General features: G+C 45.0%; 1 protein-coding gene across 4 annotated transcripts in view; it reads right to left on the bottom strand.

Annotated features, from left to right (window-relative positions):
• Positions 1 to 26,710, bottom strand: part of vac14 (vac14 homolog (S. cerevisiae)) — a 442,569-nt gene that overhangs the window by 58,003 nt on the left and 357,856 nt on the right. For all 4 annotated transcript variants that reach the window (XR_011949565.1, XM_072518576.1, XM_072518578.1 and 1 more), the window contains 2 exons: positions 16,115 to 16,194; positions 14,211 to 14,361 (listed from right to left, as the gene is read on the bottom strand). Coding sequence is in view for 3 of the 4 variants with exons in the window: in XM_072518576.1 (XP_072374677.1) it covers positions 14,211 to 14,361; positions 16,115 to 16,194 (231 nt within the window). In the remaining variant the exon portion in view is untranslated. The remainder of the gene's footprint in view (positions 1 to 14,210; positions 14,362 to 16,114; positions 16,195 to 26,710) is intronic.

The following is a 26,710-nucleotide window of genomic DNA, read 5'->3' as shown; positions in this document are numbered from 1 at the left end:
AAAAGAGTGGCAGAGCTATAGTGATAGGGGATTAAATTGTAAGGAAAATAGATAGGTGTTTCTGCGGCCGCAACCGAAACTCCAGGGTGGTGTGTTGTTTCCCTGGTGCAAGGGTCAAGGATGTCTTGGAGCCGGGCATACTGGAGAGGGAAGGGTGAATAGCCTATTAGGCACCAACGATATTGGTAAAAAATGGGATGAGGTCCTACAAGCTGAATTTAGGGAGTTAGGAGTTAAACTAAAAAAGCAGGACTTCAATCTCAGGATTTCTACCAGTGCCACATGGTAGCCAGAGTAGGAATGGCAGGATAGCCAAGCTGAATACGTGGCTTGAGGGATGGTGCAAGAGGGAGGGATTCAAATTCCTGGGACATTGGAACCGGTTCTGGGGGAAGTGGGACCATTACAAACCAGGCAGTCTGCACCTGGCTGGACCAGAACCAATGTCCTCAGGGGAGCGTTTGCTAGTGTTGTTGGGGAGGGTTTAAACTAATATGGCAGGGGCGTGGGAACCGATACAGGAAGTCGGGAAGAAGTAATGTGGGGACAGAAACAAAGGCAGTAAACGGAAATGTGGAAGGCAGAGAAACCAAAGCCAAAAATCAAAAAGGGCCACATTACATCATAAATTCAAAAACGGCAATAAATGTTGAAAAACGAGCCTGAAGGCTGTGTGTCTCAAAGCGAGGGGCATTTTTAATAAGGTTGATGAATTCACTGTGCTGACAATCATTAACAGATATGATGTAATTGGGATCATGGAGACCTGGCTCCAGGGTGACCAAGGATCAGAACTCAACATCCAGGGGTATTCAATATTCAGGAAAAATAGAAGGAAAGGAAAGGGAGATGGGGTAGCGTTGCTGGTTAAAGAGGAGATTGGCGCAATAGTAAGGAAGGACATTAGCCTGGACGATTTTGAATCTGTATGGGTGGAGCTGCGGACACCAAAGGGCAAAATACGTTAGTTGGAGTACAGACCACCAAACAGTACTTTTGAGGTTAGGATAGCACCAAATAGGGAATTGGAGATGTGTGCAGTAAGGGGACAGCAGTTATTATGGGTGACTTCAATCTGCATATTGATTGGGCTAATCAAACTGGTAGCAATGCAATTGAGGAGGATTTCTTGGAATGGATAAGGGATGGTTTTCTCACCTAATATGTCGAGGAACCAACTAGAGAGCTGACCATCCAAGACTGGGTATTGTGCAATGAGAGAGGATTAATTTGCAAAGTTGTGGTGTGAGATCCTCCAGGGAAGAGAGACCATAATATGGTAGAATTCTTCATTAAGCTGGAGAGTGACACATTTAAGTCTGAGACTAGGGTCCTGAACTTACAGTTGTCTAACTTTGATGGTATGCAACGGGCATTGGCTAGGATAAGTCGGCAAAGTATACTTAAGGGGTTGACGGTGGATAGACAATGGCAGACATTTCAAGAACACATGGATGAACTTCAACAATTGTACATTCCTGTCTGATGCAAGAGTATGACGAGGAAGGTGGCTAACAAGGGAAATCAGGGATAGTGTCAGCCAAAGAGAAGGCATATCAATTGGCCAGAAAAAGCAGCAAGCCTGAGGACTGGGAGCAATTTAAAATTCAGCAGAGGAGGACAAAGGGTTTAATTTAGAAGGGCAAAATCGAATGTGATAGTAAGCTTTCAGGAAACATAAAAACTGACTATAGATATGTCTTCTATATCTTCTATAGACATGTGAAGAGAAAAAAGACCGGTTAAGACAAATGTAGGTCCCTCACAGTTAGAATTAGGTGAATTCATAATCAACAACAAAGAGATGGCAGACCAGTTGAACAAATACTTTTGATTTTTCTTCACTAAGGAGGACACAAATAATCTCGGTGACAGAGGGTATAGCAGGAAGGAGGAATTGAAGGAAATCCTTATTAGTCAGGAAATTATATTGGGGAAATTGATGGGATTAAAACCCGATCAAGTCCCCAGGGCCTGATGCTCTGCGTCCCAGAGTACTTACGGAAGTGGCCCTTGAAATAGTAGATGCAAGGGTGGCGTGTGGCGTAGTGGTTAGGACTGGGGCTGCGGCACTGAGGACCCGGGTTCGAATCCCAGCCCTGGGTCATTGTCCGCATGGAGTTTGCACATTCTCCCCAGGTTTGCGTGGGTTTCACCCCCACAACCCAAAGATGAGCAGGTTAGGTGGATTGGCCACACTAAATTACCCCTTAATTGGAGAAAAACAATAATTGGGTGCTCTAAATTAAAAAAAAAAAATAGTAGGTGCACTGGTGATCATTTTCCAACATTCTATAGACTCTGGAAGAGTTCCAATGAATGGGAGGGTAGCTAATGTAACCCCACTTTTAAAAAAAGGAGGGAGAGAGAAATTGGGGAATTGTAGACCTGTTAGCTTGACACCGGTGGTGGGGAAAATGCTGGAGTCAATTATTAAGGATGAAATAACTGAGCATTTGGAAAGCGGGGACAAGATCAGTCCAAGTCAACATGTATGCTGGAATTTGTTGAGAATGTGACCACTGGAGTGGACAAGGGTGAACCAGTGGATAGTGTGTAGCTGTACTTTCAAAAGGCTTTTGACAATGTCCCACACAAGAGATTAGTGAGCATAATTAAAGCTCATGGTATTAGGGGTAATGTATTGACGTGGATAGAGAACTGGTTGGCAGACAGGAAGCAGAGTGTGGGAATAAACGGATACTTTTCAGACTGGTAGGCAGTGACTAGTGGGTACCGCAGGATTCAGTGCTGGGACCCCAGCTGTTCACAAGATACATTAATGATTTGGACGAAGGAATTGCATGCAATATCTCAAAATTGCAGACGACACTAAACTGGGTGGCAGTGTGTGCTTTCAGGAGGATAAAAGAGGCTACAGGGTGACTTGAACGCTGGCTGAGTGGGCAAATACTTGGCAAGTGCAATATAATGTGGGTAAATGTGAGGTTATCCACATTTTTATGGGTCAGGGATAGAGAACCCCAAATGTGTATCGTGGAGTTCACCTGACCTACAACTTTTAATAGATTGTGGTATGGGGAGCCCACTCTACAGGTGTGGTACAGCAGAAATGGAAAAGTATTTTTAAAAACAAAACAATGTTTATTCTATTAACTCAAGCTAACCTTTTCAAAACATACAGTGAACATCTTAGCAACCATTAATTCAAATACAACCCCCAAAGAATACAACACTAACTAATCCTTAATAACTTCCCAAACAATATCCAGAAGACAGAAGAAACACCTTTCAACAGAAGCACATTCGGTTTACATTCACTACTGAGAACATTTATAATTCGGACTTCATCAAATGATCAAGAGATAGTCTTTTCATGGCAGAGAGAACAGCAGTATACCTGCTTAGTCTGGCTTCAGCTCCAACACTGAAAATGAAAGTAAAACACACTCTGCAGCCTGCTCAAAAATGAAAGTAAAAAGCTGACAGACAGCCCAGCTCCACCCACTCTCTGACATCACTGCAGTAATAAACACCCATTTCTTAAAGGTACTCTCACTACAGATATTTATATACACACCCATTTATAAACACCCATTTCGTAAAGGTACACTCACATGACACTTTGGTGGCAAAAACAGAAAGGCAGATTATTATCTGAATGGTGGCAGTTTAGGAAAAGGGAAAGTGCAATGAGACATGGGTGTCATGGTGGAACAGTCGCTAAAGGTTGGCATGCAAGTACAACAGACGGTGAGGAAAGCTAATAGCATGCTGGCCTTCATAGCGAGAGAATTTGAGTATAGGAGTAGGGATGTCATGCTAGGGATATACACGGCCTTGGTGAGGCCACACCTTGAGTATTGTGTGCAGTTTTGGTCTCCAAGTTGAGGAAGGATATTCTTGCTATTGAGGGTGTCCAGCGAAGGTTCACCAGACTAATTCCCGCGATGGCAGAACTGACATATAAAGAAAGACTGGATTGACTGGGCATGTGCTCACTGGAGTTTAGAAGAATGATAGGGGATCTCAGAGAAACATAAAATCCTGATAGGACTAACACAGGCTAGATGTGGGAAGAATGTTCTTGATATTGGGGACGTCCAGAATTAGGCATCACAGCCTAAGAATAAGGGATAAATCATTCAGGACTGAGATGAGGAAGAACTTCCTCTCTCAGAGTTGTGACCTTGTAGAATTCTCTACCATAGAAAGCTGTTGGGGTCATTTCGTAGGATATATTCAAGAGGGAGCTGGATGTGGCCCTTGCAGCTAAAGGATCAAGGGGTATGGAGAGAAAGTGGGAGTAGGATACTGAATTTGCATGATCATATTGAATGGTGGTACAGGCTCGAAGGACTGAATGGCCTACTCCTGCACTATTTTCTATGTTCTATGTATCTATGTTTTCTCCAAGGAAAACAATCTTACCGTCCCTGCTGTATGTAGGAATTGTGGCAGCACTTTCACAAGAACTCAAAAATGCTTCACAGGCAATGAAGTAATACTTTTTGTTTTGAATTGTGGTCACTCTCGGCAGTCAATTTTCAAATAGCCAGGTCCCACAAACAGCAATGAGACCGTGACCTGTTTTGAGTGATCTTGTTTGGGTTAGTACTCATTTTATTCTTTGAAATAGAGCCAAATGATCTTTCACGCAACACCCAAAAGTAAATCTGCTCCCTCGGTGATGCACTGGCGTGTTAAAATGGATTATGTGCTCAGTTTTCTCGAGTGGGACTTGAACCCACAAGCTTCTGACTCAGAGGATAATGTGCTATCACTAAGTCACGGCTGAAACCTGTGCGGGCGGATCAAGTCAACAAAAAATGGCAACAGCATTTTGGGGTTTTGTGAATTGTGGCTTTGAGTGCAAGAGTACAGAACTAACATCAGTTCACTCCCAGTTAGAGGAGTGTGCATTTTTGGACACCCAATTATATATTTTTTCAAGTTTAAATCAGAGAGATCATTCATCACAGAATCATCTGGATGATGTCAGGCAAAGACACATGGTTATCAGGAGAGACGTGAGCAATTGGACACTACTTTCATGAGAGCAGAGAAGGTCAGAAGAAATGTAGAAGTTTGTAAAATGATGTGTTTTGCTGGTTTGAGTAGGGAAAGAGGGAAAGATGTGTCTGGTTGGTTGGGAAGATGTTAAAGTAGGATCATCAATTTTTAGTAATCACAGATTAGGGAGCAAATTGAGGGGATTGTCTTTTGGGTAGAATGTTGCAGTGGATGGAATTCATTGCCACAGGAGTGGCTGAGGCAGAGAAAATTAGGATAAATATTTGAAGCAGGAAAGATACAGGGTCATGGGGATTTGATAGCTCTTGCAAACAGCCAACACAAACATGATAGGCCGAATGGATAAAATCTATAAAATATTTAAGTTAGCTATTATGACTGCCACTCAAACTCCATCTACTCCAGTTCAGTTCTATGTAATCACTGTTTCTCCAATCAAGTGCAGGGCTATTGCATGTTCAATTTTTCAGTATTAGAAAATACAGTATTTTGAGTGGATTGTCTGGCAGGTATTTAAGTGTATGCTGGATCCCAAAAGTCAGCTATTAAAATGGAAATCATTTTTCACCACTTACTGTAGTGCCAAGTGATGCAGAGAAGTTGATGTTAAACACTGGCATGTTGAAAGACAGCAGCAGCATCCAACTGCGTGCCCGACTCCATCTTAGTCATCGCAGCATTTCGGCTGAGCAATAAACAGCATTCCCAATACTTTAATCCTGGATGGATATGGCAGCTCAATTGAATAGTAAATTCTAATGAGAAACTTCCTGCCTCCGATAGGGACTTGGCTTAATATCTGAAGATATTCACTTCACATATGAAATTATTTTCAGGTGGGGAAGAGATTGCTAAGGGAAACGTCCTTAGTCTAAGATATACGGTACGGAGGCACAGTGGTTAGCACTGCTGCTTCACACAGCAGGAACCCGGGTTTGATTCCGACTTTGGATGACTGTGTGGAGTTTGCACATTCTCCCAGTGTCTGCGTGGGTTTCCTCCAGGTGCTCTGGTTTCCTCCCACAGTCCAAAGATGTGCAGGTTAGGGGGATTGGCCATGCTAAATTGCCCAATAGGGTGGGGTCGCTGGAATAGGTCAGGGGATTGGGCCTAGGTAAGATGGTCTTTCGAAGGGTCGGTGCAGACTCGATGGGCTGAATGATTTTCTATGATTTTATGACAGTCTCTACTTATGCACATTTGCAAGCCACAGACAAAATGCTATTCAGTTCCAAAGTTGATTAGAGGAACATAAAGCTCAGAGAATTTCAGCTGCAATGTTTACCTCCTACTGCAACATGAAGCTAATCCTGCCCCTCTACCATGGTTGGGACGCCTGGGCCCCCACACCAGACCCTTGCCAGTCTCCATTTTCACACCTGATTCAGGATGAATCATATTTCCAAAGGGCAGAATAAACTTAAACAATTGGAAGAGGAGGTGCTCTGAAGAGGATTTGATGCATCTCATGCTTATAGCAGGTAGGGTAAAGCTGACTTCACTAATGGGCCACTGAATTGGCAACTCTAAACATCTGGAATTTTAGGTCACAACACTGCATATGTCCAAAAAGGGAATGCACATGAACATGCGACACAAGTGTTAGAGGAGCTGAAGCACAGAATGTAGGAATCTTAATTAATTTAAAATGGAGTAAAGACAATTTTACTTTCAATCCCCAGTCTGTGCTCAATTAGGTGTCTTTAACCCCTGTCCCCGACTAACACCCCCTCACCCCAAGTCCTCCAGGATTAGAGAGGGTTTTTAAACAATCAGCTGGCATTTCTGCCAGATTGTTATCCTGAGAGTAAATGTGCATGTGCAGCTGTCACAAGGTGGATTAGAATGACATTCAACCCATCTCAACTCATCATAGAAACACATCATGAACCAACTATCCAGCCAACTGAGCTAACCGACCCCCTCCCCCCAACTTGCGAGGAGTAGCCTCCATAGTAGTACTGGCCAGAGATGTGTAGGTGAAGGAACGGACTTGATCGGTCTTTTGCAAGCCCGTGATTTCTCGTTTCTGGCTTTTGGTGGGACAGGAAAACTCACTCACTGGAACATGGAGTGAGCAAAGATGGGCTTGTTTTGTTATCCGAATGGCTTTTATTGCTTTGCATGGACAGTCAGTGGCCTGTGCTTTCGCTTCAAGAAGGGAAGCTAATGGACAAGTTGAGCAGTGCAGAAAGCGACAAAGTGGATGTAAATGGTGAGCAACCCCGTGCAGTTTAGCAGTCTTCATCAACACAAACATAAAGTGCAGTGAATTATATTCATCACGCACATTAAAACCAAATAGAGTGAAAAAGTTGAAGACAGGAGGCTTTGCCAGAAAGCACAATTACTTTACTATAGTTGCTCGGAGAATGGGACTGACATTTTCCATCACTTGTGCCAGATCTCTCTCGGCCGCTGCTTTTCCCTCCCAAGAATTGCCACATATAGTTCACTGATTGCTTAACCAGAGTCCGAAAGAGAACAGTGCAGTGTCTCCCATTGCTGATCAAGCTCAGCACTGCCCATCCTCTCATGGAATGCAGATACCCTCCCCAAGGATTGTAAAGTTAATGAATGCTTTTTTCCCCCAAATTGGAAACTAAATGAAGCTGTTTAATTACTGCCTCCGTTGTCTAATGCTGCAAGATTGAAAGGAGAAAATTAATCACATAAATCCTTGTCAGATCGATAAATGTAAAAATACTAATTACAGCACACTGCATGGGGGCAGTTTTTCTTCCTGTTTCAGTGGGAGGTTGATGTGCCCTCCCTTGGTTAGCTCAAAAGGTTTAGAAATTAAATATAGATAATCTTCCTTAACTGTGGTTTTTCTTATTCTTTGAAAATTCCCTGGTGTACAAATAGAATATTGCCGTCTTGCCATGTAGGGTGAAAAAACAATCAACTGGGACCTTTTCTCTTTAAGTATATTATGTTGCCGATATTTAGGTGATCTCTCCCCTCCCATTACAAATAGTTCTCAGTGCTTTTCCCAAAGAAGGCAGCATTGAGACCTGAAGGAAAAGAACATGCGTGAGAAATAGGCGGTTCAACACCATTGCTGGCAGGCAGGCAGATGAACACACACTCGCACACAAAATGAGTGATGGTGGGGTTTGAGGATCAATGTCCTCAGGGTAGCCCAACATGCAGAGTCTGGTAAACACATACCCAGTTACAGATCATGCCATTCACATGGTAGCAACCTTCCCGTTCTGTGCGCTCTTCGCGCAACTGCGCATGTGCAGCACTTTTTCCAAGATGGCTGCAATTCAAAACTGCCGTTCGTTGCTGCAAGCCTACCTCGCGGTGAGTTTTGGCGCCTCTTTTACCTTTTCTTCTTCTATGTTCCTCACAGAATTCTTGGAATTTGTCCAGGACTGCCTGGAAGTCGCTCTTGTTTTGCCCCTTTGAGTATTTGAAGGTCTGGAAGATTTCAGCTGTTTCTGGACCCGCGATGGTAAGTAGAAGCTTTATTTTCTCTGCATCCGCCACGCCATCTAAGTCGGACGTTACCAGGTAGATCTCGAATCTCTGCCTGAACCAACGCCAGTTTTCACTGAGATTGCCTTGGTACCTGAGCTGCTGTGGAACCGGAATCTCGAACATCATCTTGCCTGGCTGCTGTTGCTGGGAGTCACTGTTTGCTAAGTTTTAACTATATGGATTGAAACAGTTCACTCTTGGAACCATGTTTTGTTATGCTCTTGTCGTAACATAAGCTGCTTCCTTGATGTGCACTCTGACAAAGGAAGGTTCAGACTTGGAGATAGCTTTAACACGTTTATTAAACTATTAACAATTCTCCTACTTGGATTCGACGCTACTGTTAATCCTGCTCTAGCTACTCAGACTGACGAACCAGTCTGCTACAATCCACATGGTGGGTGTGATGTTCAATTAACCCTGTGTCTGTACTCACTGAGTGTCTCCACTGGAAAGAGACTGAGCATGTCTGATGTGTCCTTTTTTTTGGATTGGTGTAATGCCCTCCTGTGGTAGTGTCACCTCTGTGGGTATTGTGACTGCCCATTGGTTGTGTCCTATCTTACTGACCTATTGGTTGACTGTATGTGTGTCATCTCTCTGGTGTTCCCTCTAGTGTCTAGCTAGGTGTAGTGTATGTACATTAACCCTTTGTGTACTTACAGTGATGTATATTACCACACTCAGGGTAGCCCAACATGCGGAGTCTGGTAAACACATACCCAGTTACAGATCATGCCTTTCACATGGTACCAAGCAGCTGCCCATATGAAGGCACAGGAAAGACGATAAGATGACGGACTGGGAAACATTAGTGAAAGGAAGGACAATGGACAGGTTAATGGCAGGCATTCAGGAACGAATAGGTGAACTCCAAAAGTTGCTTATTCCTATTTGCTGCAAGAGTAGAAAGGGAACGGTGGCCATACCACGGTTTACAAGGCAAATTAGAGATAGTATTAGATTCAAAGAAGAGGCATACAAATTGGCTAGAAAAAGCAATAGGCCTGAGGATTGGGAACAGTTTAAAATTCAGCAAAGGCAGAACGAGAGATTAAGGCGAAAATAAAATTTGAAGGTAAACTAGTAGTGAACATAAAAAACGACTGTAAATGTTTCTACAGGTATGTAAAGCGAAAAAGATCGTAAAAACAAATGAAGGCCCCTTACAGTCAGAAACAGGGAATTCATAACAGGGAACAAAGAAATGGTTGAGGAACTAAATTTGTACTTAGCTTCTATCTTCACAAAGGGAGACATAAATAACGTACCAAAAGTTCTGAGAAACACAAGTTTTAGTGGTGAGCTGAAGGGAATTAATATTAGTAAAGAAATAGTTTGGGGGAAATTAATGGGATTGAAGGCAGACAAATCTTCAGGGCCTGATAATCTTCATCCCAGCGTACTTTAAAAAAAAAAAAATTTAGAGTACACAATTAATTTTTTCCAATTAAGGAGTAATTTAGTGTGGCCAATCCACCTACCCTGCACATCTTTTGGGTGTGGGGGCGAAACCCACGCAAACACAGGGAGAATGTGCAAATTCCACACGGACAGTGACCCAAAGTAGGGATCGAACCTGGGACCTTGGCGCCGTGAGGCAGCAGAGCTATCCACTGCGCCACCGTGCTGCCCTCATCCCAGAGTACTTAAGGAAGTGACCCTAGAAATAGTAGATCCATTGGTTGTAATTTTCCAAAATTCGTTGGACTCTGGAATGGTTCCTACAGATTGGAGGATAGCGAATGTAACCCCGCTATTCAAAACGGGAGGTAGAGAGGAAACAGGGAACTATAGACCAGTGAATCTAATGCCGGTAGTAGGGACGTTGCTGGGGTACATCATCAAGGATTTCATGGCACAGCGTTTGGAGAGCAGTGGTGAAATCGGACAAAGTCAGCATGGATTTGCAAAAGGGAAATCATGCTTTTAAAAAAAAATTTAGAGTACCCAATTCATTTTTTCCAATTAAGGGACAATTTAGTGTGGCCAATCCACCTAGCCTGCACATCTTTGGGTTGTGGGAGTGAAACCTACGCAAACACGGTGAGAATGTGTAAACTCCACACGGACAGTGACCCAGAGCCAGGATCGAACCTGGGACCTCGGCGTAGTGAGGCAGCAGGGCTAACCCACTGCACCACCGTGCTGCCCGAGGGAAATCATGTTTGACAAACTACTAGACTTCCGACAAAGTTAAAGCACATGGGATTACGGGTAATGTCTTGAGATGGATAGAGCGCTGTTTAGCAGACAAAAGCAAAAAGTTGGAATAAATGGGTCTTTTTCTGATTGGCAGGTAGTGACTAGTGGGGTACTGCAGAGATCTGTGCTAGGACCCTAACTGTTCATATTATATATTAATGATTTGGATAAGGGGACTAAGTGTATTACCTCCAAATTTGCAGATGATACAAAGTTGGGTGGGAAGGTGAGCTGTGAGAATGCAGAGATGCTTCAGCAGGATTTGGACAGGCTGAGTGAGTGGACACCTGAATGGCAGATGAGGTATAATGTGAATAAATGTGAGGTTATCTGCTTCGGTAGCAAAAATAGGAATGAAGATTATTTGAATGGGTGTAAATTGAAAGAGATGGATACTCAGCAAGACCTTGGTGTCCTCGTGCAACAGTCGCTGAAAGTAAGCGCGCAGGCATAGCAGGCTGTAAAGATGGCAAATGGCACATTGGCTTTCATAGCGAGAAGATCGGAGTATAGAAATAGAGATGTTTTACTGAAATTGTAGGGCATTGGTGAGGCCACACCTGGAGTATTGTGTGTAGTTTTGGTGTCCTTCTCCACCCAGAGAGTGGTGAACCTGTGGATTTCGCTACCACAGAAAGTAGTTGAGGCCAAAACGTTGTGTAATTTCAGGAAGGAATTAAATAAAGCTCTTGGGGCTAAAGGAATCAAGGGATGTAATAACAATAATAATCTTTACTGTCACAAGTAGGCTTGCATTAACACTGTAATGAAGTTACTGTCAAAAGACCCTCGTTGCCACATTCCGGAGCCTGTTCGCGAGAATTCAGAATGTCCAAATTACCTAACAGCACCTCTTTCAGGACTTGTGGGAGGAAACCGGAGCACCCGGAGGGAATCCATGCAGGCATGGGGGGGAACGTGCAGGCTCCTCAAGGACAGTGACCCAAGCCTGGAATCGAACACAGGACCCTGGCGCTATAAGCAACAGTGCTAACAGTGCTACTGTGTTGCCAGTATTGAACTTGATGATCAGCTATGATCATAATGAATGGCGGAGCAGGCTCTAAGGGCTGAATGGCCTCCTCCAGCTTCTATTTTCTACGTTTCTATGATCAGAGGTTACTGTGCTCAGAGGGTCCTACCATTAACAGGCTAGCTTGTAAAACCATTATGCTGGGAGGGATTTCCTTTGATATGGGGGAACATGTAATCACAAAGTCTTTGTTTTTGGAAGTATCAACTGAATTTAAGACGAATGTTTGGAATGAATAATAAACCATTCAGACCCATCAATGGAATTACCAATTCATTTGCGGGTGCAATACCTGGAATCAGCAAGGCAATCTTGCTTTATCTATTGAACCATAGAACCCCTACAGTGCCGAAGGTGGCTATTTGGCCCATCAGGTCTGCACCAAAACCCTGAAAGAGCACCCCACCTAGGCTCATTCCCCACCCTATCCCTGTAACTCCAACTAAACCTGCAAATCCCTGGGCAATTTTATCATGGCCAGCACATCTTTGGACTGTGGGAGGAAACCGGAGCACCCAGAGGAAACCCACACAGACACGAAGAGAACGTGCTAACTCCACACAGACCACCACCCAAGGCCGGAATTGAACCCGGGTCTCTGATGCTGTGAGGCAGCAATGCTATTCACTGTGCCACGTTGCCACCCCCAGCCCCAGTGAGCCAAAGAGATCAGTTTACCAAATACTTCCTTTCTGGCCTTCACTTATCAAATTAGACCACCAAGGTACCAAGATAGAAAACATAGAATTTACAGTGCAGAAGGGGGCCATTCGGCCCATCAAGTCCGCATCAACCCTTGGAAAGAACACCTTACTTAAGCCCTGCGCCTCCACCCTCGCCCCGTTATCCCCGTAACCCAGTAACCCCATCTAACCTTGTTTGGACACGAAGGGCAATTTAGTATCCACCTAACGTGCACATCTTTGGACTGTGGGAGGAAACCGGAGCACCCGGAGGAAACCAATGCAGACACAGGGGGAACGTGCAGACTCCACACAAACAGTGAGCCAAGCCAGGAATCGAACCCGGGACGCTGGAGCTGTGAAGCAACTGTGCTAACCACTGTGCTACCATTCTGCCCTGATCTTTAGTCCCTGGTAAAACATACCAGGGACTGAAGAACAGAGATTAAGTAAGAAATTGAGTTCCATTATGAAAGATTGACCAATCGCATATTTAGTCATTGTTTTGTTTCTTTTGCTGGTCGAGCGCCTATGTATGATAGCTCCTTGTATACCTACCATATGAAAGTACAAATTCCTTTTCCCTCTATACCACATAAAGTATTCATGAAGGTGTGATTTCCAGATCGAAAATTTGAACAGCAAATGCCCAACATTTTGACTTGAACCTCTCACTGTGCACACGCGTGTGGTTAAACATGTAATTCAAGCATAGTCTAGTCGAGCCCACTTGCACAATTCTCTGATTGATACAAGTCCTTATTGAATCATTAACACTCAATAAACCCTCCGATACATAAATCTGGCTTTTGTTCTGTGTCAATAACAACACTTTTGTGCCTTTTAATTAGACTGTTTCCTTAATTAAAAAGGTTATCAATGTGAATCAGTGCAGAGGATGCAGCTTGGGATTTAGTGCTGGCCCCTGTCACCATCACTCAATCTGAAAATTCACAATGTGGGTGTCGCTAGCTAGGCCAGCATTTATTGCCCATCCAGAATTGCCTTTGAGAAGGTGGGTGGTGCTGCAGTCTTGTGATGTAGGTACACCCACTGTGCTGTTAGGGAGGGAGTTCCAAGATTTTGACCTAGCGACGATGAAGGAACCTAAATATATGTCCAAGTCAGGAATCTGCGTGACTTGGAAGGGATATTTTGAGGTAGTGATGTTCCCACACAGCCGCTGCCTGCTGTAATGAGCATGCCACTATGCAGAATCTGTTTAAAAAATGCATCAGTCAGTGCAAGGAAGGAAGCAGAGAGTTAAGGATAGGCCATATGGTGCATTAAGGTGAGGCTTCCACCTAGAAATCTTGATGGTACCAGACAAAGGTGCAGAGCAAAAAGGGCACGTGTCTCTCCACAGGCATTTGTGGGAGGGGATGCTGAATGGATGGTGCTAGGGAGGGAGAGTGGGGAGAAGTTCAAATTAAAAGTAACTCAACATTCCTTGCACCTCGGATCACCCAATTCAAGAACAGCATCAGAAGAGGCCTAGGAGCCCTGCCTGCCATCTCAGGTTGGAGAAGCTGCACGTGGTGTAAGGGGAACCTGGGGATGGAAAAGGAGAGTGCATTAAACATAGGTTGCGAGGGAGCGAGAGGAGAGAGAAGGAAGGGCACTATCCATCTCCCATGTATATAATTCACAGAATGGGTCAGTTCTCCCATGCCATGAGGGTAATGATCTCATGGTGAAGGGTGGTACCTCAGCTATTCTGCTGTAGGTTAAAACCTGCATCACCAATTGCAGTTGACTGATCAGCAATGTGCCACGAATCACTGAAGACGCTTCTTGTTACTCACGTGGTTCGCATAAGTTCTGGGTTGGGCACGCACTGCAGTCGATGCGAGAGGAGCTGGAAAGCTTTGCTCTGGGGCAACAGCATGAGGAGTCCGTACAAGGCTTTGATCAGGTAGGGATTATTTTCAACATCAAGGAGCTGTAACCTCAGATCTGAAATGGAGAATCGGAGAGAAATGAACAATTATAAACTTACATTTATACAGCATCTGCAACATCATAAAAATGTCCCAAGGGGTTTCATGGCAGGGGAGGGGTTATTGGCCAAAATTTGACACTGGGTCATTTGGCGAGGTTAGGAGAGGTCATTGGTCAGAGGTAGGGTTTCAGGAAGGATTTAAAGGAGGTGAGAGGCAGAGCGGTTTAGGGAAGGAATTCCAGAGTCTAAGACCTTGGCAGGTGAAGATGCAAACACTTGTAGCGGAGCAGCAATGCCAAGTTGCCGTAGGTCACCATGAATCGGTGACACTCCTCCACCCCCCCCCCCCCCACCCATTGACCATTCAATCACTTGAAAAATGAAAATTATGTCCCCCCCCCCACCCCCCAATTTAAGCATGTTGGCACTGTGGTTATCACTGCTGCCTCTGAGCCCAAAGATGTGCAGATTAGGTGGATTGGTCATGGGGCCCTTTCGGAGGGTTGGTACAGACTTAATTGGCTGAATGGCCTCCTTCTGCACTATAGAGATTCATAGACACACAGAAGATAGGAGAAGGGGGAGGCCTTTTGGCCCTCCGAGCCTGCTCTGCCATTTATCACGATCATCCAACTCAATAGCCTAATCCTGGTTTCTCCCCTTAACCTTTGATCCAATTCGTCCCAAGTGCTATATCTAGCCGCCTCTTGAATATATTCAATCTTTTAGCATCAACTACTTCATGTAGTAATGAATTTCACAGGCTCACCACTCTTTGGATGAAGAAACATCTCCTCACCTCTGTCCGAAATAGTTTACCCCAATTCCTCAGACTGTGACCCTTGGTTCTGGACACACCCACCATCGGGAACATCTTCCCTGCATCTACCCTGTCTAGTCCTGTTAGAATTTTATAAGTCTCTATGAGATCCCCCTCATTCTTCTTAACTCCAGCAAGAACAATCCTAACCTAATCAATCTCTCCTCATATGACAGTCCCGCCATCTCTGGAATCAGTCTGGTAAACCTTCGCTGCACTCCCTCGAGAGCAAGAACATCCTTCCTCAGAAAAGGTGACCAAAATTGCACACAATAGTCTATGGATACAAAAGGGCATGAGCAAGCCAGATTTGTGCACAGTGCCTGCAGACATCCCCTTTCTCAAATGAATTTAGACTTCATCTGTGTGGAGTTACTCACTGTACAAATGGGAATTTTATAACCTAGCCAGAGGGTGCAGCTCTTAGTGTAAAGGAAGGTTAAGTGGGTATTTTTATTTAGTGGGAAGAGAGGTAGAATTCCACTCGTCAGGAAACGTAATGGAAAGGACAGGATTTTCCAATATTTTCAGATTGCCGGTCCAGAAGGCTCCTTGCAAGCACTTTTCCCACAGCTAACGATTGCTTCTAGAACCAAAGGCCCTGATCTTGTGACTGTCTGGGTTGAGGTCAGTCGACTCAGGGCAGACTGGGGAACACGTCATGTATCCACGTTACTTCATTGCATGCTGCCTGAACCAAGAGAGCCAGAGGGGTGCAGAAAGAAGCTTTTACAAGAAACAGTAAACGACAAATCATTTTGCATCTTTAACACGCTCCAGAAGAGTCAGGGCTTTTAAGCTGCTTCCTAGTTTGGTCTGCTCCCAGTTTTATGCAGCTGCCAGTCAGCACTCATTCCTTCTGCCCCGTTTCCTGAAACAACATTACTTCCACACATGGAACTCCAACAGAATATGCGGAAACATTATGTGTTGCAGGGTTTACTTACATGTGAAGATTGGACACTCGATCAGCTGCACCAGCTTGTCCACCTCGGTCAGAAAATCAATCGTCACCTCAAGGTCCCCACTGGAGTATTAGTTAAGGCAAATGACGAGGTGGAATGGAACATGACAGCATGAGAGTTGAAACAGCAATGATTTATTGAAGTAGAAATCCAATAGGAAATAAAAGTAATAAAGAACTTACATTTCATATAGCACAAAATTACATGCTCAGGACGTCTCAAAATACTTTTGTCAATAAATTACTTTTCATGTGGAGTTAATGCTGTAAAGGAAAACGTGGTTGTAATATTTATGTTAAATCCTATAAGTAACAAATTAAAGAATGACCAAATAATTCTTTTGGTGTTATTTGAGGTACACATGTTGAGTAGGTAACATGGAGAACACTCTTTTGCATCTACCGGAGCATGCAGGTCAAACACTGTTTTAGAGACCCATTTCAAGACGTGTTCAAGACTATTGTGAGCCAAAGGCTTCTTCACTGAAAGGGTTGGGAATCTTTGGAATTCTGTACCCCAGAGGGTTGTGGATGTTCCATATGGGGAGCCGATGGCGTAGAGGTATTGCCACTGAACTAGTTACCCAGAGACCCAGGGTAATGCCCCGGGGAACCAGGTTTGAATCCTACCATGGCAGATGATGAAATTTGAATTCAATAAAAATCTGGAATCAAAAAAACCCATCTGGTTCATGAATGCCCTTTAGGGAAGGAAATCTTCTGTCCTTATCTGGTCTGGCCTATATGTGACCCCACATCCACAGCAATCTGGTTGACTCTTAAAATTCCCCCTGAAATAGCATAGCAAGCCACTTAGTCCAAGGGTAATTAGAGGTGGGTAATACATGTTGGCTCAGCAAGCGATGCACACACCCATAAATGAATTTTAAAAAAATGCTCCATTTGGATGTCAGATTTTCATTCGCTAAGGGAATCATGGGATACAAGGATAAAAGCAAATTACTGCAGATGCTGGAATCTGAAACCAAAGAGAAAATGCTGGAATATCTCAGCAGGTCTGGCAGCATCTGTAGGGAGGGAAAAGAGCTAACGTTTAGAAGCTCAGCTTTGACAAAGGGTCATCTGGACTCGAAACGTTACTCTTTTCTCTCCCTACAGATGCTGCCAGACCTGCTGAGATTTTCCAGCATTTTCTCTTTGGTCACGGAATACACAGAGCGGCCAAGAAAGTGGAGGTGAGGCCAAGAATCACCCAGGATTGTACTTAATGGCAGAGCAGGTTGAAGGGGCCATTTAGTCTCCTGGTACTATTTCTTATATTTGTCTAAGTCACAATAGATATGGTGGTGTAGTAGTTATGGGAAAGGACAAGCAACCCAGAGGCTTATCAGCTCTGATTCCAAATCTAATACCATGATTGACATTTTTACATGAGAACCCATTGGGAATCCATCACTTCCTACTTGGTTTGGCCACTCATGTGCCAGTTCTATACTATGGGGCAGACTCTTAATAACCTTGGATGGCATTCAGCTTTACAAACACTTGCTCAAGATGTCCACACCCAACCTCCTTCTCAGGACAAGGAAGAATCACTCACATCTGAGCAATAATAATAAATACCAGGGGTGGGAACGTCGAGTGTTTTCAACTAAACCAAGCAGATATAATGGAAGTGATGTTTCTGAACATCAGAATTCAATGGCTACTCGCTCTACTTCTCAAAGCATATCTGGCTAGACACTACATGATATCTCAATGCGTTAGGGTCATCATATTAACCAGTAACTAGCAGCCTGACCCAATTTCCTGATAACTCATTGGGTTAAAGCAGCTAAACCTAACTGACCACCAATGCCCCAGTCTGATCTCTGGACTGAAGTGACAATGGAACAAAAAGTCAGATTTCCATCTTTTGATCCCTATCCAGTGATCCCTGTTGGGGCCATGCACATATGGATATTTGGTGATGGCAGCATCAAGCAATGATGCCCGCTACAGCCTAAACAATTGTCAACACTGAGGCTCATATATGAAGAACGATCACATGGTTCAGGAATATAAAAGTGCTTGGCATCTCCAGAAAGAAGTGAAGGTGGGGAACTGCTTGAAAGAGGATCCTGCAATTAAGCAGTGTTATTTAACACTCATCAGGGGAAGGGAGGAAACATTTTTAATATTACTTTGTCATCGCCTGCAGTCCATGTGTTTTTTCATTCGTTTGTGGGGTGGGGTAATGTCAACAAGGCTTGCATTTATTGATCACCTTCTTGAGCTGCTGCAATCCATGTGGTGTAGGTGCACCTACAGTGCTGTTAGAAAAGGAGCCCCAAGGTAGTGACCCAGCGACAATATAGGAACGAAGATATATTTCCAAGACAGGGATTGTGAGACTGGAGAGGAACTTGCTCCCATGTGCCAGCTATCTTGACCATCTGGCTGGAAGGGCTGTAATCATAGAATTTACAGTGCAGAAGGAGGCCATTCGGCCCATCGAGTCTGCAGTGGCTCTTTGAAAGAGCACCCTACCCAAGCCCACACCTCCACCCTATCCCCATAACCCAGTAACCCCACCCAACACTAAGGGCAATTTTGGACACTAAGGGCAATTTGTCATGGCCAATCCTCCTAACCTGCACATATTTGGACTGTGGGAGGAAACCGGAGCACCCGGAGGAAACCCACGCACACACGGGGAGAACGTGCAGACTCCGCACAGACAGTGACCCAAGCGGGAATCGAACCTGCGATCCTGGAGCTGTGAAGCAATTGTGCTAACCACCATGCTACCGTGCTGTCCTGTACAAGCTGCATTGGGAAGTTGCTGCAGCGCATCATGTAGCTGATACACACCAGTCACATTACCTGTGCCTTTGTTTTGTCCAAGGGAGATTTACTCTGAACTACACAATGGGATTAAATCCCTCCATCCTCTACCCACCAAAAAACAATCGTTTCATAAAGTCAGATCAAGCAGAGTGAAAAGATTTTCATGAATATAAGCTTTGTTCTGAATTAATTTCATTGTAGGATCTGCTTGCAATCCAACATAAATGATGCAGTCTACTGCTACGCATATTGTTACTAGTTGGTTCTGAGCAATAATTGCTAGCATGTTTATGCTTTCCCTACTGTTGATGTCAGGTACATAACACATGGCTGAAAAAACTCACCATCTGCACAATGTTGAGAGCACCATGAGAAAGGAGGATATAGAAGGGGGAAGGGCGAGCCTCCAGTATCAACATAGGAGTAAATGCCAATCAGCTCACAAAATGCCAATGGACAAGTGATTTACAAATGCGTTGTTGACTAGTAGATTAAACACCACTGCTCTCCATCTGTCCATGCTCTTTGTGTAACACAATTGGGTCATCTGAAGCTCAAAGCTAAATTCTACCAGGAGGAGGTTAATTGCACAGTTGAATTGTGAGCGAATACCCCCTATCGAACAGTACAAAGAACAAATTCCCACTTGGACTACCCAAGGAAGGAGTGACTCGATAGGCACACAACACTGGGATGAAACGGTGCCAGTTCATTCCTATGTCAGCCTAATTCCTATATTTTACACAGTTATTGAAAGCACTAAATTCAAAAGTAAAGCAATGCCTGCAATGCTGCCCTGACATTAACAGGGTGCACGCAAAAGCCATCTCAGTCTGGGTAAAATGCACCACCTCTCATCTGTTCAATCCCATTTTCAAAAGCAAAACAGTCCTGAAGCAAAGGTGAACTACCTGTGATATGTTTAATCAAAGGCTGTAGAATGTGTGACCATGCCCATTTCACTGCACCCGCCAACCCCCGCCGGCCGACCACCATTCTCTCCCCACGCAAGCCTTGTACTTTAATCCAACAATCAATCGGTCTCAGTTCACTGCCGGTCCTTTCCTAATTCTATATTCCATTCTTTGCACTAATCTCAACTCTGGAGGTGTAGAAAAATGCATAGTTGGTTTAATAATGGTTGCATTATTAATATTCACTGCTCTCAACTGAAATGTTGAAGATGGAATTGCAAAGAGGGATTGAAACCAGATGCAAGCTATCATATCAAAGCAGAGAGCTGAGTCCACGTCTTCTAAAAGCTACTTCATTCTACACTCCACCGAACATTACAGCAAGCACATTTTATATCAGAACTTCTGCTGCTTGGGCAAACATTTCACTTCAAAGCAAGGTTTCCGAGTTCATGCTAATGCCCCTGGGTCAAGTTCTACTTCCAAAGCTGCTGCAGTTGTCTGGTTTTCTATTTATGCTGATCCACCACATATCCCAGCACCATCAGCATGCCCTCACTCAGAACAAAACTTGGATTGATATGGTACCAAACCTCAGGAGCTTCCCAAAGTGCTTTATTACAACAACTTATATTTATATTTCTGCACTTCACAGGACTATTTAAAAAAAAAATGATACCACATTATATGAGGATATGCTGCTCAGATGACTTAAGAGCTTGGCAAAAGAGGTATATTTTCAAGAATGTCTTAAGGGACGAAAGTGAGTGAGAAAGGCAGAAAGGTGTCGGGAGGGGAACTCCAGAGCTTAGGGCTGAAGCAAGTGAAAGCATGGCCACCAATGATGGAACGATAAAAATGGGGGACGTTCAAGAGATTAGAATTAGATGAGACCAGATATCTCCGAGGGTTGGAGGTTGTGGGGACATTTGAAAACAAGGACAAAAATATTAAAATCAAGTTGTGGTATGATAAGGAGCCATAGAACCATAGAATCCCTACAGTGCAGAAGGAGGCCATTTGGCCCATCGAGTCGGCACCGTCCCTCTGAAAGGGCACCCTACGTAGGCCTACTCCCTGTCTTAACCCCGTAACCCTATCTAACCTACACATCCCTGGTCACTAATGAGCAATTTTATCTTGGCCAATCCACCTAACGTGCACATCTTTGGGCTGTGGGAGGAAACCGGAGCACCCGCAGGAAACCCACGCAGACATGGGAGAATGTGCAAATTCCACGTAGAGTCACCCAAGACAGGAATTGAACCTGGGTCTCTGGCGCTGTGAGACAACACTGCTAACCGCTGTGCCACCGTGCCACACAAATGTAGGTCAGTGAGCACAGGAGATAGGTGACTCGGGCGTTAAGATATGAGGAGAGTCTTTCAGGACTTCAAGTTTACAGTGGTTAGAAGTGTGAGACCAGACAACAGTGCAATGTGATAGTCAAGTCTGTAGAGATAACAAAGGCAGGACAAAGATTTCAGGAGATGAACTGAGGCGGGGTGAAGTTGGCCAATGTTATGCAGGTGGAAAAGGCAGTCCTAGTGATGACACAAATATGAGGCCGGAGGCTCATCTTGGGATCAAACACGACATTAAAATTGCAAACCGACTGACATAATCTCAAGGAGGAATGGATGGAGATAATAGCTTAGGAAATGAGTTTAGAGAAATCGAAAAAGAATGGCTAAATTCTCCCCGATATTTAACTGGAGGACATTTCTGCTCATCCAGTACTGAATGTCAGATAAGTAGTTTGATAATTTAATATAGTGGTTGAGACTAGGGAGGTGTTGATGGTGAGGTAGAGCTCAGTGTCATCAATGTACATGTGAAAACTAATGCTGTGCCTTTCGCTGATGTCACAAAGGGCAGTATGTTGATGGGAAATAAGAAGGAGACAAGGGTAGATGCTTGAGGGATACCAGACGTAAAATTTTGGATACAAAAAGACAAGCCATTGCAATTGATACTCTCTCACTGACCTCATCTCGGTGGGCGACACAGTGGCACAATGGTTAGCACTGCTGCATCATGGAGCCAGGGACCCGGGCTCGATTCCGACCTCGGGTGACTATCTTTGTGGAGTTTGCAGATTCTCCCAGTGGGTTTCCTCCAGGTGCTCCAGTTTCCTCTCTCAGTCCAAAGATCTGCAAGTTAGGTGGATTGGTCAGGCTAAATTGCCCCTTAGGGTGAGGTCGCTGGAATAGGTCGGCGGGGATTGGGCCCAGGTAGAGTGGTCTTTCGAGGGGTCAGTGCCAGTGATGGGCCGAATGTCCTCCTTCTGCATTGTAGATATTCTTTAATCTCCTCTGGAGATCTTCCCTCCACAGCTTCCAACCTCAATCTCCCAAACCCAGAAAGCCCGCTTCTACCTCCTCCACAAAATCCACAAACAGGACTGTTCCGGTAGGCTCATCGTGTCAGCCTGTTTCTGCCCCACCAAACCCATTGCTTCCATATTACCTTGACTCCATTCTCTCTCCTCTTGTCCAGTCCCTTCCTACCTACATTCACTATTCCTCTGATGTCCTACATCATATCAACAACATCTAGTTCTCCGGCCCTAACCGCCTCCTCTTTACAATGGATGTCCAATTCCTCTATACCGCTATTCCCCACCGGGATGGGCTGAGGCTCTCCGTTTCTTCCTCGAACTGAGGCCCAAACAATCCACATCCACAAACTCTCCTCCATCTGGCTGAACTTGTCCTCTCACTGAACAATTTCTCCTTTAACATGTCTCATTTCCTCCAAACCAAAAGTGTGGCTATGGGTATTTGCAACAGTCACAGTTATGCCCGTCTCTTTATGGGGTATGTGGAACATTCCTTGTTCCAGCCCTACTCCGGGCCCATTCCAGAACACTTTTATCGGTACGTCGATGACAGTTTCGGTGCCGCTTCATGTTCCCATCTGGACCTGGAAAAATGCATTAATTTTGCTTCCAATTTCCATCCCTCTATCATCTTCACATGGTCCATCTCTTCCCTCTCTTGGCATTCCTATTTCAATTTCTGGGGATAAACAGCCCATTAATATCCATTACTAACTTACAGACTCGCAGCTACCTCGGCTAAAGCTATTCACACCAACATCCTGTAAAAACTCAATCCCATTCTCCCAGTTCCTTCGCCTTGGTCGCATCTGTTTGAATGATCCCTCTTTCCAAAATGGTGCTGCTGACACGTCTTAATTCTTTCTTAATCATGGTTTCACACCTACTGCGGCCGACAGGGCTCTCAACCGTGTCCGACCCATCTCCCGCATCTCTGCTCTCACTCCCCCTTCCCTCTTAGAACCATGATAGGGTCCCCCTTGTCCTCATTTTTCACCCCACCAGTCTCCGCATTCAAAGAATCATCCTCCACCAATTCCACCACCTCCAGCATGATTCCACCACCAAACACATCTTCCCGTCACTCCCCCATCAGAATTTTGCAGGGATCATTCCCTCTGGGATACCCTGGTCCACTCCTCCATCACCCCCAACACCCTTTTCCCATAGCACCTTCCCATTGCAGATGGTGTAATACCTGCTTCTTTACCACCTCTCTGCTCAAGGGCTGAAACACTCTTTTCAGGTGAAGCAGTGCTCCCAATGTAGTCTACTCTACATTGGAGAGGCTAAACGCAGACCAGTCCGTCTGCAAGCAGGACCCAGACCTTACCAGTCGCTTGGTATTTCAACTCACCGTCCTGCTCGCACGTCCACGTGTCCGCCTTTGGCCTGCTGCAATGTTCTAGTGATGCCCAGTGTAAGCTGGAGGAACAGCATCTCATCTTCCGATTAGGCACATTACAGCCTTCCGGACTTAACATTGAATTCAACAACTTCAGGCGGTGAACTCTTGCCTCCACCTTTACCCCAGTTTTATTTCCATCTATTTATTTTCATTTCTTCCATCGATCTGGTTTCCCCCTCACCTTGTTCTCCCTCTCCCCATCCCTACTTGGGCCATCTGTTCCTAGTTGCCCTTTGACACACTGCTCACCTTTGTTCTGCCATTCACACAGTCTAATCTCTATGTGCCATATCGGCACCCTTCTTAGCCTTAATCACTCCCATTTGCGTTCCTTTTCTCTTTCTGTCCATGACATCTTTGTCAAATCTCCAACTATCGCTGGCCCCCTATCCAGCTCCACGACCCCCCCCCCCCCCCCCCCCCCCCCACTGAGACCCTATTTTCAGTTCTCTCTAACTTTGACAAAGAGTCACCCAGACTCGAAACGTTAGCCCCCTTCTCTCTCCACAGATGCTGTCAGACCTGCTGTGATTGTCCAGTATTTTGTGTTTTTGTTTGTGATGCTCTTGCTATGTTTATTACAGCAGGAATACATTTGAAAAGGTAATTAATTGGCACAGAGAACATTCCATTCCGTGGCAATGACATTCATCACCAAGACTCCAAAGGGAGCTGCTGGAACTGAGCTTTCAGCTCCAATTAACGTGGATTCAGCGGTAAAAGACGAGCAGTATAGGCATGTTTGAAACAGTAACAGTGATTGAAACAGAAAGGTCATTAAACCCTTTTGGATGCAGCCATCACGTAGTACAATTACACTCCGCGACCGATGGCAAAGGTGAATGGTAAGTAATACACCAAACAAATGTAAAATCTGAATGAGAAAAGGTGCTCAGAACAAAGGATAACTGCTCAGGCAGTTATCTTCAATTATTCAGAGATATCTCCACACACATGCAGCACAATTCCAATTCCCTGCCTCAAATGGGAAGATGTTCATCTTGAAATGCTAGAAAGTAAAGAGGTGGAACTTGGTACCAGAAAATGCAGCAATTTTAGATGTAGATGGAACTGAATGGCACCCTTCCCTTGGGGGGCTAAGGGGTCTTCGCCTTGAGGGAATAAAAACAGAAAATGCTGGAAAAACTAAGTTAGAGTTAATGTTTTAGGTCAATGGCCTTTCTGCCCTGATGAAAGGCCTCTACATGAAACATTAACTCTGTTTCTCTCTCGAAGAATACAGCACAGGGACAGGCCCTTCAGCCCTCCAAGCCTGCATCGATCAAGATGCCTGTCTAAACTAAAACCTTCTGCACTTCCGGGTTCCGTATCCCTCCATTCCCATCCTATTCACGTATTTGTCAAGATGCCTCTTGAACTCGCTATCAAACCTGTTTCCACCATTCTCCCTGGCACTCACCACCCTCGGTGAAAATAACATGCCTCGCACATCTCTAAACTTTGCCCCTCGCACCTTAAACCTATGTCCCTTAGTAATTGACTTTTCCACCCTGGGAAAAAGCTTCTGGCTATCCACTCTATCCATGCTGGGTCCCAGTCAGATGCTGAGCCTGTGGAACAGAGTTACCCAGAGCTGTTGGGAGACGATAGGGAGCAACTGTGTCGGGAAACGATAGTGAGCAAACGTGTCATTCAGAGGGAGATGTCAGCGTCATTCCAGCAGATCCGTAGTGGATTGGAAGGATCCCAGAGGCTGCAGGTGCAGGAGATGTCACCGGCAATGCGTGGCACCGAGGCCAACACTGCTAGGGTGGTGACCGCAGTGGAGAGCCTGGTGCACGACGTCGGCACCATCAGTGAAGGTGTCTAAGGCGTTGCGCAGTCGGTGACGGCCATGGCTGAGGGTCTTGACAGGATGCCTGCCTCGCTGAGGAATGTCACCCAGTACCAGGCTGTTGTTGATGAGGTTTTGCGGGACATGTCCCGCTTTCAGATGGGAATGGCCGAGGCACTGCGTAGCTTGGCCCAGTCACAGGTGGACATTGCCGAGGCGCTGCAGAGCATGTCCCAGTCACAAAAGAGCATCACTGAGGACATCGACACCATGGCGCAGATCATGGGGCACCACCAGGGCTGGCAGAACCAGATGATGCAGGGCAGCTGGAGCTGGAACCAGGTCCCTCTCCATCCAAAGGTGACCCCAGGGCACTATGGGCCACTACCGACCGGAAGGAGGGGGCGCTGAGAAACAACCTGGACCCATCATATGGAATGGGTGTTAGCCGTTTTAGTTGCTGTGATATGAAGAGTCTAAAGTTCTTGTTCCTTTTCACCAAACACCATTTATTTCACTTCCACAGTCTCTACTCAAAACTCTTAAGAACACACCACCCGACAGAGGCCACCTGAAGCCCCTTTACATATCAGTGTCAATTAATGGATACTTAACATAAATGAGACAACTAATGTCTCTTTTTTAAAAAATATATATTTTATTCAGGATTTTTGGCCAAACATAATAGTACGTAGTGTTTCTTTTACACAATAAAGCACTCTAAATAACAGTGGCCAGTTTTAAACAAATAGATAAATAATATATAAACAAAAACGTAACTGAATGGCAACTGCCTTGTCCAAAATAAATACTCTCCAAAAATACAATCCAGCAATCCAATATACAATTACCTATAACAACTACCTATACATATTATACCTATACAATAACATCTCTGAGAGTCCGTTCGATTCCTCCCCCCCCTCCCCCCTGGGTTGCTGCTGTTGTCTACTTCTTTTCCATTCCCTCTTTCTGTGAGGTAATCGACGAACGGTTGCCACCGCCTGGTGAATCCCTGAGCCGAACCCCTTAACACGAACTTAATCCGTTCTAACTTTATAAACCCTGCCATGTCGTTTATCCAGGTCTCCACACCCGGGGGTATGGCTTCCTTCCACATTAACAATATCCTGCGCCGGGCTACTAGGGACGCAAAGGCCAACACGTCAGCCTCTCTCGCCTCCTGCACTCCCGGCTCTTCTGCAACCCCAAATATAGCCAACCCCCAGCTTGGTTCGACCCGGACCCCCACCACCTTCGAAAGCACACTTGCCACCCCCACCCAGAACCCCTGTAGTGCCGGACATGACCAGAACATGTGGGTGTGATTC

The sequence above is a fragment of the Scyliorhinus torazame genome, chromosome 10 (genome assembly GCF_047496885.1).
Source record: "Scyliorhinus torazame isolate Kashiwa2021f chromosome 10, sScyTor2.1, whole genome shotgun sequence".
NCBI classification, from domain to species: Eukaryota; Metazoa; Chordata; class Chondrichthyes; order Carcharhiniformes; family Scyliorhinidae; genus Scyliorhinus; species Scyliorhinus torazame.
The sequence above is the reverse complement of the archived record's forward strand: the minus strand, read 5'-3'. Positions and strand labels throughout refer to the sequence as shown.